At 36.0% G+C, this 15,154-nt stretch overlaps 1 protein-coding gene across 2 annotated transcripts in view; it reads left to right on the forward strand.

The window, feature by feature from the left end:
- The window catches only part of PHLPP2 (PH domain and leucine rich repeat protein phosphatase 2), a 71,455-nt gene that overhangs the window by 39,691 nt on the left and 16,610 nt on the right, over window positions 1–15,154 (forward strand). For both annotated transcript variants that reach the window (XM_070263097.1, XM_023637268.2), the window contains 8 exons: window positions 328–482; window positions 2,277–2,423; window positions 2,814–3,044; window positions 4,193–4,395; window positions 7,292–7,352; window positions 9,902–9,997; window positions 11,306–11,461; window positions 13,154–13,354. In XM_070263097.1, the coding sequence (XP_070119198.1) occupies window positions 328–482; window positions 2,277–2,423; window positions 2,814–3,044; window positions 4,193–4,395; window positions 7,292–7,352; window positions 9,902–9,997; window positions 11,306–11,461; window positions 13,154–13,354 (1,250 nt within the window). The remainder of the gene's footprint in view (window positions 1–327; window positions 483–2,276; window positions 2,424–2,813; window positions 3,045–4,192; window positions 4,396–7,291; window positions 7,353–9,901; window positions 9,998–11,305; window positions 11,462–13,153; window positions 13,355–15,154) is intronic.

The raw sequence follows: 15,154 nt of genomic DNA on the forward strand, positions 1-15,154 counted from the left end.
CAGGGCCTCCCAAAGTTTTATGCAATCATTTTGAATCATCTTAACTTCACTTGTTGCATGAAATGTTAACTTTCTATCCTTATATTTGTATTTTTTTACTTTTTATTTGTAGGCACTTTACAGCTTATACTTGGTGTTTTTTAAGCAGCTGTGGTTTTAGGAAAAAGTAAAAGCTGGTTTTTATAAATTAATAATTGGATCTCATTACCTTTTTTTCTTTCCCATCCTTTTAATCAGTGCCTTTTTGTGTAAATGCCATTCCATCCTATGCTAGGTGAGAGACGTTCAGTGCTGGCTCAGATGGCTCTTCTCTTTGGCCTTATTCAGGTGGTGTCCCAGCGAATCAGTACTGTTGATCTCTCATGTTACAGCCTTGAGGAGGTTCCTGAGCATCTCTTCTACAGTCAAGATATCACCTACCTCAACTTGCGACACAACTTCATGCAATTAGAAAGACCAGGGGGCCTTGACACTCTCTACAAGTATGTGGAAAATAGGATTCTAGATTCACTTATTAAAACTGAATCGTAATCAATATCTTAGTGCTTTGTATCTGTAAGTAAACATGCTTACCATTATATATATATTCAAAAATTTCCCCTCCATTTTGAAGATGAAGTAAAATTTTTTATTCACTTAATTTTCCGACTCCCCTTCCCCACTCCATAAAACGGAAGATAGGTGCAAATATTCTGTTATGGAGGCAACACTGAACTGCTGTACGTCTGGATAATCTTTTTATGTAAGTCATTGACAGTGGTGCGTGATCTGCAACCAGGGTAAATTGAGAGATTCAGTTTATGGGAAGTTTTTGAATCAAAAGTATCAAGCTTAAATGACTTAAAGGAAATAGGCTTAATTTCAAGAATTCTATTCCCAAGTTAGGGCTTTTATCTCTGCCAGCTCTTGAGCTTTTTGTCAGCTGTGAAACCTCTCTCTTCTAATAAAGGAACCATTTCACTCGCAAGGGACTGTGACCCATATATTTTTCCATCTTCTTTGTTAGAATGTATTCCCCACATCCACCCTCCACCCATCTCATCTCCCTCCTCTCTTTAAAAATGGATGGAAGTGAATAAATATATGGTGTAAATAATTATCTGGGCTTCTTGTGGGGAAGGGAGAAATTGGAAAGTAAAGCATTCAAATTACATGGTAATTAAAAAGATAATACACGTTGAAATGACATTTTATATACTTCTTAGTAAGTGAATTTTCTAGAAGGATTTTCAGAAAGCACTATGATTTTTATCTCATATGATATGTTTTACAAAGTTTTTCAAGTAAAAGCCTGTATTTAGTAATGAGATAATTATTTTAATAATATTGCTATGTAAAAATAAAAACAATCTATAATTTTAAGGAAGTGGATTTCTAGTGTTTCCTTCTGAGTCACTATGAAAATAAGGTTAATCTAGTTTGAGGGCTGGATTAGGAATTCTGAAGTCAAGGCACCAAACCAAAGGAACAATCAGTACTCAAGGTCAGGACAACTGGAAATCAAAAGTTGAAGATTTGAAAGAGGAACATTAGAGTTAGGTACCAAGGATTCAAATCTAGAAGCAGGTGATACAGGTCATCAACATGGAGAACTCCACCTCAGCCTTACCCTCTGGCGCTAGTATAATAATGAAGTATACTACTTGTAAGTAGAATTACCAGAGAACTCCTGTGGATCCAATCTATGATGCTGTTTTCTCTGGATAAGACAATATAGATACTTTTACTTCTACAAACAAAATACTAGCACTAAAAATTACTATTTCATATTGTGTGTCAGACCACATTACAGTAAAACTCCATATCACATACATATTTTTAAGATCTGACTGGCCTATTCATTTCAAGTAACATTTGAGCCGACATGATTTCAATATGAAAAAAAGAAGTTGCCTATAAGGGGGTTTGTTAGCTTTTCCTGTGTCCATGAGTTGATTAATTGTTGTAAGGCTTTTGTATATTGCATGTAGAAAGTTAATAAAGAAAGAGATTTCAAGCATATCAAGTATGACTTGATATAAAATAATTGTACCAATGTGAACTTTTCTTCAAGATTATCTGCCTTTTTAGGGGGAAGAAAGAAGAATTCCCATCATATTAGACCTAGTGTCCTTGATAGCACTGGGTGGGTGTTAGTCATCTTAGCATCTGTGCCGTGCACAATGTTTGACACGTAGTGAGCGCTCAATAATAAATATTTGCAAAACAGTTCTGTGCTAGACACTTAAAACAGATTTTTTTTATTCAATAGTATAATCTATACCTTTGATTTTTAGATTTTCTCAGCTGAAGGGCCTGAACTTGTCCCACAATAAACTTGGATTTTTTCCTGTATTGTTATGTGAGATTTCTACCCTGACTGAGCTCAACCTTTCCTGTAATGGATTTCATGACCTGCCGAGTCAGATTGGCAATCTACTAAAGTAAGTATCTGACTTTTACTAGGTTCTCTTTTCCCTTGCAGAATCAGGAAGTTGTCTGGCATTTGGAGTGAAGGTAGTACCCTGAGCTCTTGTAGTGAAATAAATCATGTAATTCTGAGGATTCTAGTCAGCAGCAGTTACTTACCTACAGCGGGGACTAGTCCCTCTGTTTCAACGGCAGAGGCTTTGACTATTTTTGATGTTGGAGAGACCACCCATGTCAGTTACGTATAAGTCATTTTATTAAGTCACCCTAGATAGACTTCGGACATTTTATCATTATCAGATTCATAATAAATTAGTGACATAAGTCAGAATTCTTAATTCTTGTTTTATCTATTCCAGTTAAAACCCTTCATAATGTAGTCTTGTTTTTTTTTCTTCCTACAGTCTTCAAACCCTCTGTCTTGATGGCAACTTTCTGACTACTTTACCTGAAGAATTGGGAAATCTGCAACAGCTTTCCTCTCTGGGAATTTCCTTCAACAACTTTAGTCAAGTTCCTGAGATTTATGAGAAACTCACTATGTTGGATAAAATGGTTATGGCAGGAAATCAACTGGAAGTCCTAAACTTAGGGGTGCTGAACAGAATGAGCCATATCAAATATGTTGATTTAAGGTAAGGTCATTCTTTACCATATCTTCCTTTGGATTGACCTCTGAAGGACCTTTAAGTGTTTTCTCTTTATAGAGACTTTTTTAAAACATTAAGATTTTAGAACAGTGTATATTTTCAAAGCTTTAGTAAAGCTTCATTTTTTACTCAATAGCAGGCAGATTATGAATGAGGTAGGTGTACCACATGATAGAGACTTTGAAATTGCCTTTGACAAAGGTTGTTCTGACTTACCTTCTGAGCAGCATTTTATGAGAATTCCCATTTCCTCATATCCTTATCAGTGTTGGACTTTAGCATCTTTTCCCTTATTGGCAGTGTAGTAAGTAAAAAATAGTATTTTATTGTTTTAATCAGCATTTATTTACTTATGAGTGAGGTTGAACATTTTTTTATGTACTTATTGGTAGTTTTCTACAAACGCAATCATTTTTCTGTTGAATCATTGGGTTTCTTCTTGATATCCATTGTATTATAATTAAAATATTGAAGATTTGCTACTAATAATTTTCTATAAGAGTTTTATTTTTTAGTTTTAATCTTTTCCTAAAGGAAGCTGGTAAAAGACACATACTGGATGTTCTATCAGTTACACAAAGCCATTGATATCCTTTGTAAAGACATAGTAACAGAAAAATTTACTGAAATACAGGAAAATGAGAACAGGCCAGTGTGCCTTCTATACTTGTATAGAAGGGAACCAAGAAGTCATTTTTTATAATTTGCCCTTGAACTATTTTATATAGATACAGATTCTTTTCCTCTCCATTGATGTAATGTGAATCTACTAGAGAGAGTAGGCAGAGCAATGGGAGAAAGTATGGCTGCTTCCTCTTGCTCTTGACATGGTGGTCCATGACTGCTTTGCTACTCAGTAACCCAAAACGTTATGTTCATCTTCTTGTAACTTTGTCCTCCTCCTTTGTCCCTACATAACTTTATTAGGTATTTGAATGTAAGTTTTTAACTGTTTGTGGATATGGTCCCTTTTTTCTTTCTCTTTATTTAATTTATATATGTATTTACTGCAAATAGTGAAATTCTTAAGTTGTTTAGGAAAGAGAAAGGGATTATACCTCTCCTGTTTTTCTTTTACTAAGCACATTTAGTAGAATTTATTTCTAATGATTCCCTTATTTCTGAATATTAAGGATGAACCATTTGAAAACCATGGTTATTGAAAATCTGGAGGGAAATAAATACATCACCCACATGGATTTGCGGGACAATCAACTGACTGACTTAGATCTTAGCTCCTTGTGTAGCTTGGAGCAGCTGCATTGTGAGCGGAACCAGCTGAGGGAGCTGACACTCAGTGGCTTCTCCCTTCGAACTCTATACGCCAATTCTAACAGTGAGTTCTCTATCCAGCCTCCTGTTTTTTTCTCTTGTACCTCTCGTCAGAGCTTTGAAAGAACAATGGCATCTGTGGTGTTCCTCAGCCACTCTGCAAAGTGGAGTTTGAGGTTCATTGAGATCTAACTTTATCTTTTAAGTTTGCTGTCAACACTTATGTGGTTGAGATATGCATATAAAGATATTGCAGGATATTTTGATATTCACTAAGTGAGAATAATAAGAGGCATTTTGCAAATAATAGAGGATTAGGAGGGTGGACAAGCATGTTCAAAATAGAGTATCAGTAATAGTCTAAAACAAGGATTGGCAAACGACAGCGCAGGGGCTAAATTTGGCCTGCCACCTGTTTTTGTATGGCCCACAAGGAATGGGTTTTTACATTTTTTAGTGGTTGGGTTAAAATCAAAAGAAGAATAATTTTGACATTGGAAATTTATATGAAATTCAAATTACAATGAATAAAGTATGATTAGAACACACCCACATTCATTTGTTTACAGATTACTGCTCTCATGCTATAGTGGCAGGATTGAGTGGTTGTAAGAGAGACCATGTGGCTTGCAAAGCCTAAAATATTTACTAGATATTTAATCTTTTACAGAAAAAGTTTGCCAATCTGTAGTCTACAATCTTGTGCTGTCTCAGTTCTAGAATGAGAAGCCCTTCATTTAGATGGTGATTTGCTCCAGGAATATTTTTCAATGTAGAAGGCCTCATATTTGTTGAAGCCATTCTTTTTATGGAGAGTTCTTCTTTACCAAAGAAGTTACAATTACTTTTTGTGTTTAAAGAAGGAAAGGAAAAGATGTTCAGTTTCACTAAGTGTCAGAGAAATGCAAATATAGATAATACCATTTAATACTCATCAAATGAAAAAATAATGCTAAGTGCTACTGAAGATGTGGAGAGGCAGCAGCTCTCATACACTGCCAGTGAGAGGGTCAGTCAGAAAAACCACCTTGGAGAGCAGTATGATGGTGTTAGAGAAGTCGAAGGTGCACATAGCCGGTATTCTAGCAGTTCCCTGCCTGGACTATTCCCGAAGACACTCACATGTGCACAAGGATATGGTACAAGAATGTTTACCACAGCATTGTTTGTTATAGTGAAAAAAATAAGAAAAAATATGACTGTTAATAGGAAAATGGGTAAACTAAACAGTGATATATTTATACAATAGAACATTGCACAACAGTGGAAATGACTAAAGCTTTGTGTATTAATATGGATAAATCTCAAAAACATTTTTTGAGCAAAAAAGGTGCATATTTATATGTACACTGATAGTTACATCACATTTTAAAACACACAAAAAAGTTGTTTTCTTAACTGTGAGTATGGCATAACAGTATGAAAGAATGCATGGGAATGAAAAAAATTATATTCGGGATGATGTTTACTTCTCAGTATGTGCAGTGTTTTAATTCCTAAAAAAAAAGTCTGAAGCATATAAAGCATAATGTGAAGATTTGTTAAAAGCTAGATGATGGGTGAAAGAGTGTTCATTGTTTTATTCTCTTTAGTTTTCTTTATCTCTAAAATATATTATTAGGATAAAAGACAGTTAAGGACTTCTCTTTTCATTGCCTTTTGTTATATTAGCTTCAGATTGTAGCTTAGGTCAGAATAGTGTCAAAGCTAATGAGTGTTGACTTGTGCTGTTTATAGATATTGTGAGGTGGTAGTAAGTCCTTTGCCATGGAAGTATTTTTATCAGGCCTATTCTTTATTCTTAATGTCTCTAGAGAATCTGAATTACTGGCCCTGTTGGAAAAGATCTCACTGACATACATGCAGTCCTTCTTAGTAACTGAGATTCTATCACAGTACTGTACTAAACAGGGCTTGTTTGAACTATAGGGAAAGGCACTCACTGGTCATCAGGCATATGCAAATTGAAACCCTAGTGTGAATCACTGCACACCTACCAGAATTACTAGAATGAAGAGGACTGAAAATACCACTATCACCTCTTGGGAGTATAAATTGGTACAACCACTTTGGGAAGCTTTGATAGTTTCTGTTAAACTGAACATAAGCAGCCCCTGTGTACTTAGCAGTTTCTCTCCCGAGCTTATACTCATTGTGAATGCTTATATTAGTCCACAAAAGACATGAACAAAAATGTACGTAGAAGTGCTATTCATAGTAGACTTAAATTGGAAAAGACTTAAATGCCATCAACTCTGAAATGGAAAAATAAATTGTGGTATATTCACTTAAGTTTTATGCAGCCATGAGAATGAATGAGCTACAACCATATGCAATAATATAAACAGATCTCACAAGCACAATGTGGAGTGTGAATGAAGACAGACAAAAAAATATTATACATGCTATATGTGTATATTTATATGAATAGGCAAAAGCATTCTATGGTATTGTGAGTCAGGATGGTGTTGCCCTTGTGGGGCAGTGACTGGAAGGGGAGACAAGGGGAAGCTTCTGGAGAGCTGGTAATGTTCTGTTTCTTGATCTGGGCACTGGTTACACCAGTATGTTCTGTTTGTAAAAATTCATCGATCTATACACTTGATTGTTGTGCTTTTCTCTATTTGTTTTACTTTAAAAGTTAAAATATTGCCAATGAAAATCCAGTTATTAATTTTTCACATTAAAAAATGAAGTAGTTACTGTTAACATTTAACAGTGGCCTGATCTAGTCTGAATCCAGTGCGATACACAAGATCCTTCAGTTAGTTGTTTGACTGGTTTTCAGATTGGGAGTAAGCAGTTAAAAGTTAGTCAGTGTGAGTTACCCAGTGATTTTAATCTTTAGTTCATCTCAGTTTTCTCTCTGGTGATTTTGCTAAGCCACTTTTCCCTTGTTTACTCTCAGTTACTTTCTTCTTTGGAGAATGTCACTAACAACCTATTTGTGTTTTGATTAGAGCTGACAGCAGTGAATGTCTATCCAGTACCCAGTCTGCTGAGTTCTCTAGAACTCTCCCGGTGAGTGTGTCTCATGAGGGTGGTGCTTGTTTGGTTCTTTATTTAAGAGAGATACGTGGATACTTTGGTAGTTTCGAGGTACAAAAAATCTAAATATGAAGTATTTGGATAACCTGGAGAAGGGTCAAAGGATGGGTGGAGAAATAAGTTTAATGGCAAGACTCTGTAGTTAAAGGAAAGGTTGTCTTGAAATAGAAAGGTGCCTATGAATTGCTCATTCTTAAAGTCCATTGATTTAAGACAAGATGCCAACAAAGAAGACCTTTTACCCCTTCATGGCAGTGATTTCCTTTTTGCCAGTTGGAATCAGATAATTTTTGGTTTTTAGATAGTGGCTTATTTTTAAATTTTTATTCTCTTCGTTTTTTGATACTCTTGTGACCCATGCTGGTCTGATTTTCGGAGAGATATCATATTCAGGATTTTATTACTTTTGTTGGTGGTCAAGAATAAATATAAATGAGGTTTGCTTTCTTTCCTTCATTCATTTTTTAATACTGTGTTACGCATTCAGGATTCAGTGGTTGATTTTTACAGTCTGGTGGAGACTTTGGCAATCAAACAAGCAATTGCAGAGCAGCACCATAAGTGCTGTGCATATAGAGTGCTAGAAGCAGGTGGACAGGGCAGTGGACAGGGTCCTGTATGGTCAGGATTGTTGAAAAGATTAAATGAGATAATAAAACCAAAATATATAGCATAGTGCCTGGCATATAGTTGTCTCTCAAGAAATACTGGCTATTATATCCAGGTTTCTTTTTACTGTTATTTTATTATCATTATTATTATTAAGCTATCATTGTAGATTCCCTTCCATCCATTTCTTTCTGTCATATCTTTCCAGCAAAACTCCAACATGAATCAGTACTAAGATTTATCTTCTCCACTGGGCTTGATCGTTGCTGAAGAAAATCATATCCAGATGTACAGCACTATAAATTCACAATTCATTTGGAGCTTATTGTCCTTTTTATTGATATGATTTTCTCCCTGATTATCTAGGCTAGAAGCCTGAAAGTCTCTCTTTTTTTTTTTTTTAAATTTCATTACACCTAGATCTGATGATCTTTTTGGTGAGGAAGATTGGCCCTGAGCTAATGTGTGGCCAGTCTTCCTCTTTTATTTTCTTCACCGCAAAGCCCCAGTACATAGTTGTATATCACAGTTGTAAGTCCTTCTAGTTCTTCTGTGTGGGATGCTGCCACAGCATGGCTTGATGAGCAGTGCGTAGGTCTGCGCCCAGGATCCAAACTGGCAAACTCAGGGCCACTAAAGCAGAGTGTGTGGACTTAACCACTACGCCACTGGGCCAGCCCCCTGAAAGTCATTTTTGATTCTTCCCTCTGCTCGACTCCCATGTCTAATCCACATCCAAGTCGTGTAGATTTTTGCCTCCTAAATATTTCTGGATTCTCTCCCCTCCCTTCCATGTATATTACCACTCATTTAGGTCCATATCATTTCTTGTCTGGAGTTCTGATTCTAATCAGCTTTCTGATTATTTTTCCTTTTACTAATATAACCTCCTCAATCAGACCTCCATGTATCCACAGAGAGAGCTATTTAGGGTAGAGAACTGACATTGTCTCCCCACTGCTTACACACCTTCCAGTGATCCCACTATACTTGCAGCATAAAGTCACAACCTTCTAGACATGATTTTAGGTCTTTCCAACCTTGTTTCTTCCCATTCTCTGTTCCATATTTGCTTCTCCAGCATCACCAAACTGCTTATTAGTCCCCACATATATCATGCCATTTCTTTTCTTGTTTCTACTCTAGCTCAGGTTGTCATCTCTTGCTTGGAATGTTCTCCTCACCTCAGGTCATTCATCCTTCAAATTCTAACTCAGATGTCTTATTTCTTCGGGGCTTGCCTTGATCCACTTCAGGCAAAGTGCATCCTTCACTAAGCCGTCATGGCAGCATCTGCATTTCTCTTACAGCACTTGTTTCTTCTGCCTCATTGTATTGATCAATTGGTCAGTAGATACTTTGAAGTCTAGAGAAGCTAAGTAACATCTGATAATAAAATTCCTTTTACTAAGTATCTGTCCAGTGCTCTACTAAATATTTGAGTTCACATTCTAAATGATCTGGAAACTTTTTCCTCCCTTAGTTATCTTTTGTCCCTCTTTCCTCACTTTTATTCATTCTGTTCATTTCCTCAGAATTTGCTTCTCTTTCCCCCCAATCGTTACCTGTAGAAATCCTACTCATCTTTGGTGGTTTGTTTAAAATGCTGCTTCTTCTATTAAGTCTTTCCTCATTTCTTCCTCATCCCATCCCACGACATGTATCTTTTCCTACTGCTGAAATTCTTTGTGCATGTGGCATAATTGATCCAATATACATATTCTCTCTCCACCCTTCTATTAGCAACTTTCATTAAGCACCTACTGTATTACAGGTAGGCTACCAGGGATGCCTTGGGGATGGTGCTCCTGCCCTCAAGAGGCTCAGGGGCTGGTTAACAGACATATTACAGACAAGAAATGAGTTCCATTCATCATCTTAAATGATACCTTTTCCTTATTTATTTTCTGCAGAAACCTGCTAGAGTGTGTCCCTGACTGGGCCTGTGAAGCAAAAAAGATAGAAATATTAGATATGAGCTATAATCTTCTGACAGAGGTTCCTATGAGGTATGTGTGTGTTAATGTATATATTATATATGTACATATTACAATATGTGTTTATATGCATGTAGTTAATTGTTTTCCTAGATTTGGGTTGCCTTGCTAAGGTACTTTCATTTATTTGTTCAGTAAATAGTGAGTACCTGCTGAGCACAGGGCAGTGTGAAGTGCTGTAAGGAATAGGGTAACAGCTAATGCATAGTCTTGGCCTGCAAGGAATTTAGTAAGCAGATTTTTGAGGTAACGTGTGCACAGATAACTGTGATAAAATGTAACAAGAGTTACTGGCATAGGTCGGTGATAAGATATTGGATGAGTTATTATGAGCTGGGAAATGTTCTAAGAACTTCCCTTTTATCATCTTATTTAATCCTTTCACAAGTGTATTATATAGGTGCTGTTATCTTCATCTTACAAATAAGGAAATAAGACTTAGAGAGGCTGGGTACCTTTCCCAAGGTTGCACTTAACTAGGAGGTGATGGCAACTGGCATTTGAATGTAGTCATTCTTCAAGGCCTTCACTCTTCTTCACTACACTGTATAAATAAAATATTTTAGAAATTCAGAACTTTGAATAATTAGAGAATGCTTCATGGAGAATATTTATTTGAATTGACCTTTACAAGATGATGGGATTTCTCTATGTGGAGGGAGAAAGAGAGAGGTATTTGGGGAGAAATGGTATATTCAAAGGTTCTGAGGTGTAAAATGTGTGGTTATCACCTAATGGAATCTTTAAAATTAAACTAGAGGCTTTGTAGCATGGTAGGTAGGAACACAGCCTTTGGAGTCTGCTCTTAGTGCAAATCCTGACTGTACCATTTACTGCATTCTGTGTGAGATCTTTGGCAAATCAAAGTCACTTAACCCTTCTGAACTTCATAGTTAAATGGCCTAGCACATTTTAAGCACTCAATAAATAGCAGTGTTTGTTATAGTAAATTTTGTTATTATTAACTTACTATAATCAGTTATATTAATACTGATAAATTCACTGAATTTTTGGTGCTGTCTAGACTTAAAATCTAAATGGATTTATTCTAGAAATTCTTTATTTGTTTAGATCTTTTCTGTGCTGTTTGCTTTCATTAATTCACCTTTTCCCAGAAAAATCTTAATGACTTCCTGGTGGGTGGTGGGTAAACATATGGTCGTGGCTTCTTTCTTGGCTCAGGCACTTGTTGGTAATTATATTGTCTAGAAGAATATGTTCCTATTAGTTTACTGATTTCAGTTAAATAGCCAAGGGCAGACTCAGAAAGAAAGATTTAAGTAGCTTTTTTATTTGTTTCTTTGTACTGTTCCCTCTTAGAATTCTTAGTAGCTTGAGTCTTAGAAAACTGATGGTGGGACACAATCGTGTGCAAAACCTTCCGGTACTGGTGGAGCACATCCCCCTTGAGGTGCTGGATGTTCAGCATAACTCACTCACCAGGCTGCCAGATACCCTCTTCTCCAAGGCCTTAAAGTAAGTACTCTGGATTTTATTTAGAAGAGCAGAATCATTGGCTAAACAAACTGCACTGGCTTGTCATTGGAGTGACCTTTGGAACTATGTTTACAGAGTGTTTACCTCATAGTCCAGCTATGGGTGGAGGCTTATTTGCAATTTGTGTGAAATAAAATATGACACTGTTTTATGAGGCAGTAATCTTTAACTCAAAAGTTGAAATACCCATCAAATACTTAAGAAGTTTTAGTGTTGTAAACAACTTAAACAGGTTGGAAAAGTTCAGATTTTCATCTCAGAAAAGAATACAGCTATGACCTTTAAAGAGAAGTTACAGTTTCCTCGGGCAAGTTTCAGCTTTTGCGTTAGATCGAAAAGGACATGCCACTAAAGTTAATTGTTTTTATTTCTAGCTTTACCAAGCTATCATTTACTTACATTCTCTATTGCAACACTTTTTACTACCTACTTTGAAAACTGTGTATTTAAAGGTAACATTACTCCAAAAGGTGTTATTTGCTTTCTTACTGTAAATTAACAAATAGTCTGCCTTCCTATTTTAATACCTGTAATCAGGTTTATCTAATGTGTATACCACTATTAAATGAAAGCTGGTTTTTAATTATAGTCTTCTGCAGTATGAAGAGGGCAATATTGTCTTCAGTTTAGAAATGGAGAAAACAGTGATAAGCAGTAATTTAAGATAAGGCTACAGGAGACATACAAAGAGCATTTAGCATTTGGCTTGTTCTTTGTTTGGTAGCTTATACATCTTTTAATGTATAATACACTTGGTTGGACTTTTCTAAAAGTAAAATCTTTGGAAATTCTAAAAAATGTTTGAAGGAAATTTTCTTTTTGGAAAGTTTATATGGGGTCTTAATGCAGTAACATTTGTTAATTAACAAGTATTTGTTAGTAATGCATAAAACTGCATTTGATTCTAATGACAGCTTGAATAAAATTAGTTGAAAACCTTAGAATCTGTAGTAAGGAAGTTACTCAGCAGCTGTAGCCAGCTGTCAGTGATACTTCTTTAACACTAACTCTGCACAGAGCACTTTTGGCACATACAAAGACACAAGCCTCAGTACGCTCGACAGCTTACCAGATAATTAGGGATGTGGATCACATAACATGAAGAAGACTTAAGAACATACAACAAATTTAGTAATATTAGCTGCCCCTTTGTGAGCATATTCTTTATATACCTATTTGGTATATACCAAATAGGTATATAAAAAAATAGGTATACCAATAAAAATTTGCCATGCTAGGCAAATTTTAAATCATAACGTGTTTTACCTATTAGATTGGTAAACATTAAAATGAATTATTATACTCAGTGTTGACAGTGGTGTGAGCAAATTGATATTCTTTTATCCTTGTGGAAGTATAATTTGGTGTATCCTTTCTGGAACTCAGTTTGGTGATATATATGTAAAAATCTTAAAAAAGATGAAGCTAGGTTAGCATCAGGCCACCACAGAAGCCTGGGAACACAACCATGCCTGTACTCTTTCCTCTCTACTTGGCTTGCATGAGTTGAGTAGAAGGAACTTTCGCTGGGTAGAATCAATTGGGGAAAACTACGTGGAGGAAATTACTTCTGTCACTAGTTTGGGAGCATGGGATGGCAGTGTTCCATACTGAGATGGCATGATGGTTTTACATAAGAAGGCAACAAATGATTTGTGTGTGTTCTATCAGTCTCAGATACCTGAATGCATCTGCAAACAGTCTGGAGTCTTTGCCATCTGCCTGTGCTGGAGAGGAGAGTCTGAGTGCACTGCAGCTGCTCTATCTGACCAACAACCTCCTGACAGATCAGTGTGTGCCCATCCTGGTCGGGCACCCACACCTGCGAATCTTGCATCTTGCCAACAACCAGCTACAGACTTTTCCTGCAAGGTAAATGAGTGCAGCCTTTGGTCATTTCAGACACATGACCTGAATTTTGCATTTGTCAGACTACATTATAGCTATCATACTGTGTACTCTTGCTTTATATTGAGTGACTTACTGATGCTGTGACTCCACTAGTCAAACGGGAAAATCTGTACCTAGTTGTTAAGTATCAGTAACCAGTGGTTAAATGTGTTTAATTCTTAGTCCTAATTACTTAATAATGGTCTGGAAATTTTCAAGGTAGGAAAGTACAGGCTTATGAAATAAAAGAAATTGTGAAGATAATTTTTTCTTTTCTCTTGTCAGCACTGTTTTATAAAATACTGTTGAGTCCATTAATTTATTCATTTTATATACATATATATAAAATACCTACTGTATGTCAAATACTGTGTTGTGTAAGTGCTGGGGAAACAATGGTGATTGAGTTACAATCTCTGTCCTCAAGGAATTTACAGTCAAATTGAGGAAATAGGCAAATATATAGGCTATTGCAATGCAGTGTAATTAATGCAGGATGTTAAAGATAGGCACAGGTAGCTAGCTGCCACTGCACAGGGCCCGGGAGTGGGGTTGGCCTTCCTGGAGGAAGAGATGAATAGTAGTTAGCAGGATACAACTATAAGAAGACATATAAGAGAAGTTTAATTCTGTCAAAGTTTTAAACAGGGTCAGTGGAGAAATAACTATCTTTCAAAATACATTTGATAAAAAAAAATACTTAGAAAATTTGACACCAGAAAAGTCCATCTATACCAGGAAAGTAGTCATTAAAAATTGTGTTTTCAAGAACTAAGAACATAGGGAAATGACATTTGATATAATTTGAATAAAAATAAAACTATATATATATATTTTTTTTTTTTTTTCAATTTCAGAACATTCTTATCACCCCCAAGAGAAACCTATATACATGAATAGTTACTCCCCATTGCCCCTTCCGCCAACTCCTGGAAACCAGTAATCTGCTTTTTGTGTCTATTGATTTGCCTATTTTGGACATTTCATGTAAATGCAGTAATACAATATTTGGCCATTTGTATCTGGCTTCTTTCATGTATCATAATGTTTTCAAATTTCATCCACGGTATATCACGTATCAGAAGTTCATTTCTTTTTATGACTGAATAATAGTCCATGGCATGGGTATACCACATTTTGTTTATCTCTTCGTTAGTTGATGTCCTTTGGGTTGTTTACACTTTTTGACTATTATGAATAATGTTGCTATGAACATTTGTGCACAAGTTGTTGTATGGACATATGTTTTCACGTCTATTGGGTATATACTAGGTGTGGAATTGCTAGGTCATATGGCAATTCGATGTTTCACATTTTGACTGTTCAGACTATTCCAAGGCGGCAACATCATTTTACGTTCCCACCAGCAATGTATGAAGGTTCCAGTTTCTCCACATCTTCATCAACACTTTCTCTTGTCCATCTTTCTGACTATGACTATCCTAGTAAGTGTGAAGTGGTATTTCATTGTGGTTTTTATTTGCATTTCTCTAGTAGCTAATAAGCATCTTTTCATGTGCTTATTGGCCATTTGTACCATTTGTATACCTCCTTTAGAGAAATGTCTATTCACATCCCTTGCCCTTTTTATCTTTAATTTGAGTTCATAATAGTTTACATCATTGTGAAATTTCAGTTATACATTATTTCCTGTCTGTCACCACATAGGTGCTCCCCTTCACCCCCTGTGCCCACCCCCACCCCCCTTCCCCTGGTAACCACTGAACTGTTTTCTTTGTCCATGTGCTTGTATATATTCCACATGAGTGAAATCATCTGATG

The sequence above is a fragment of the Equus caballus genome, chromosome 3 (assembly GCF_041296265.1).
Source record: "Equus caballus isolate H_3958 breed thoroughbred chromosome 3, TB-T2T, whole genome shotgun sequence".
NCBI lineage: Eukaryota > Metazoa > Chordata > Mammalia > Perissodactyla > Equidae > Equus > Equus caballus.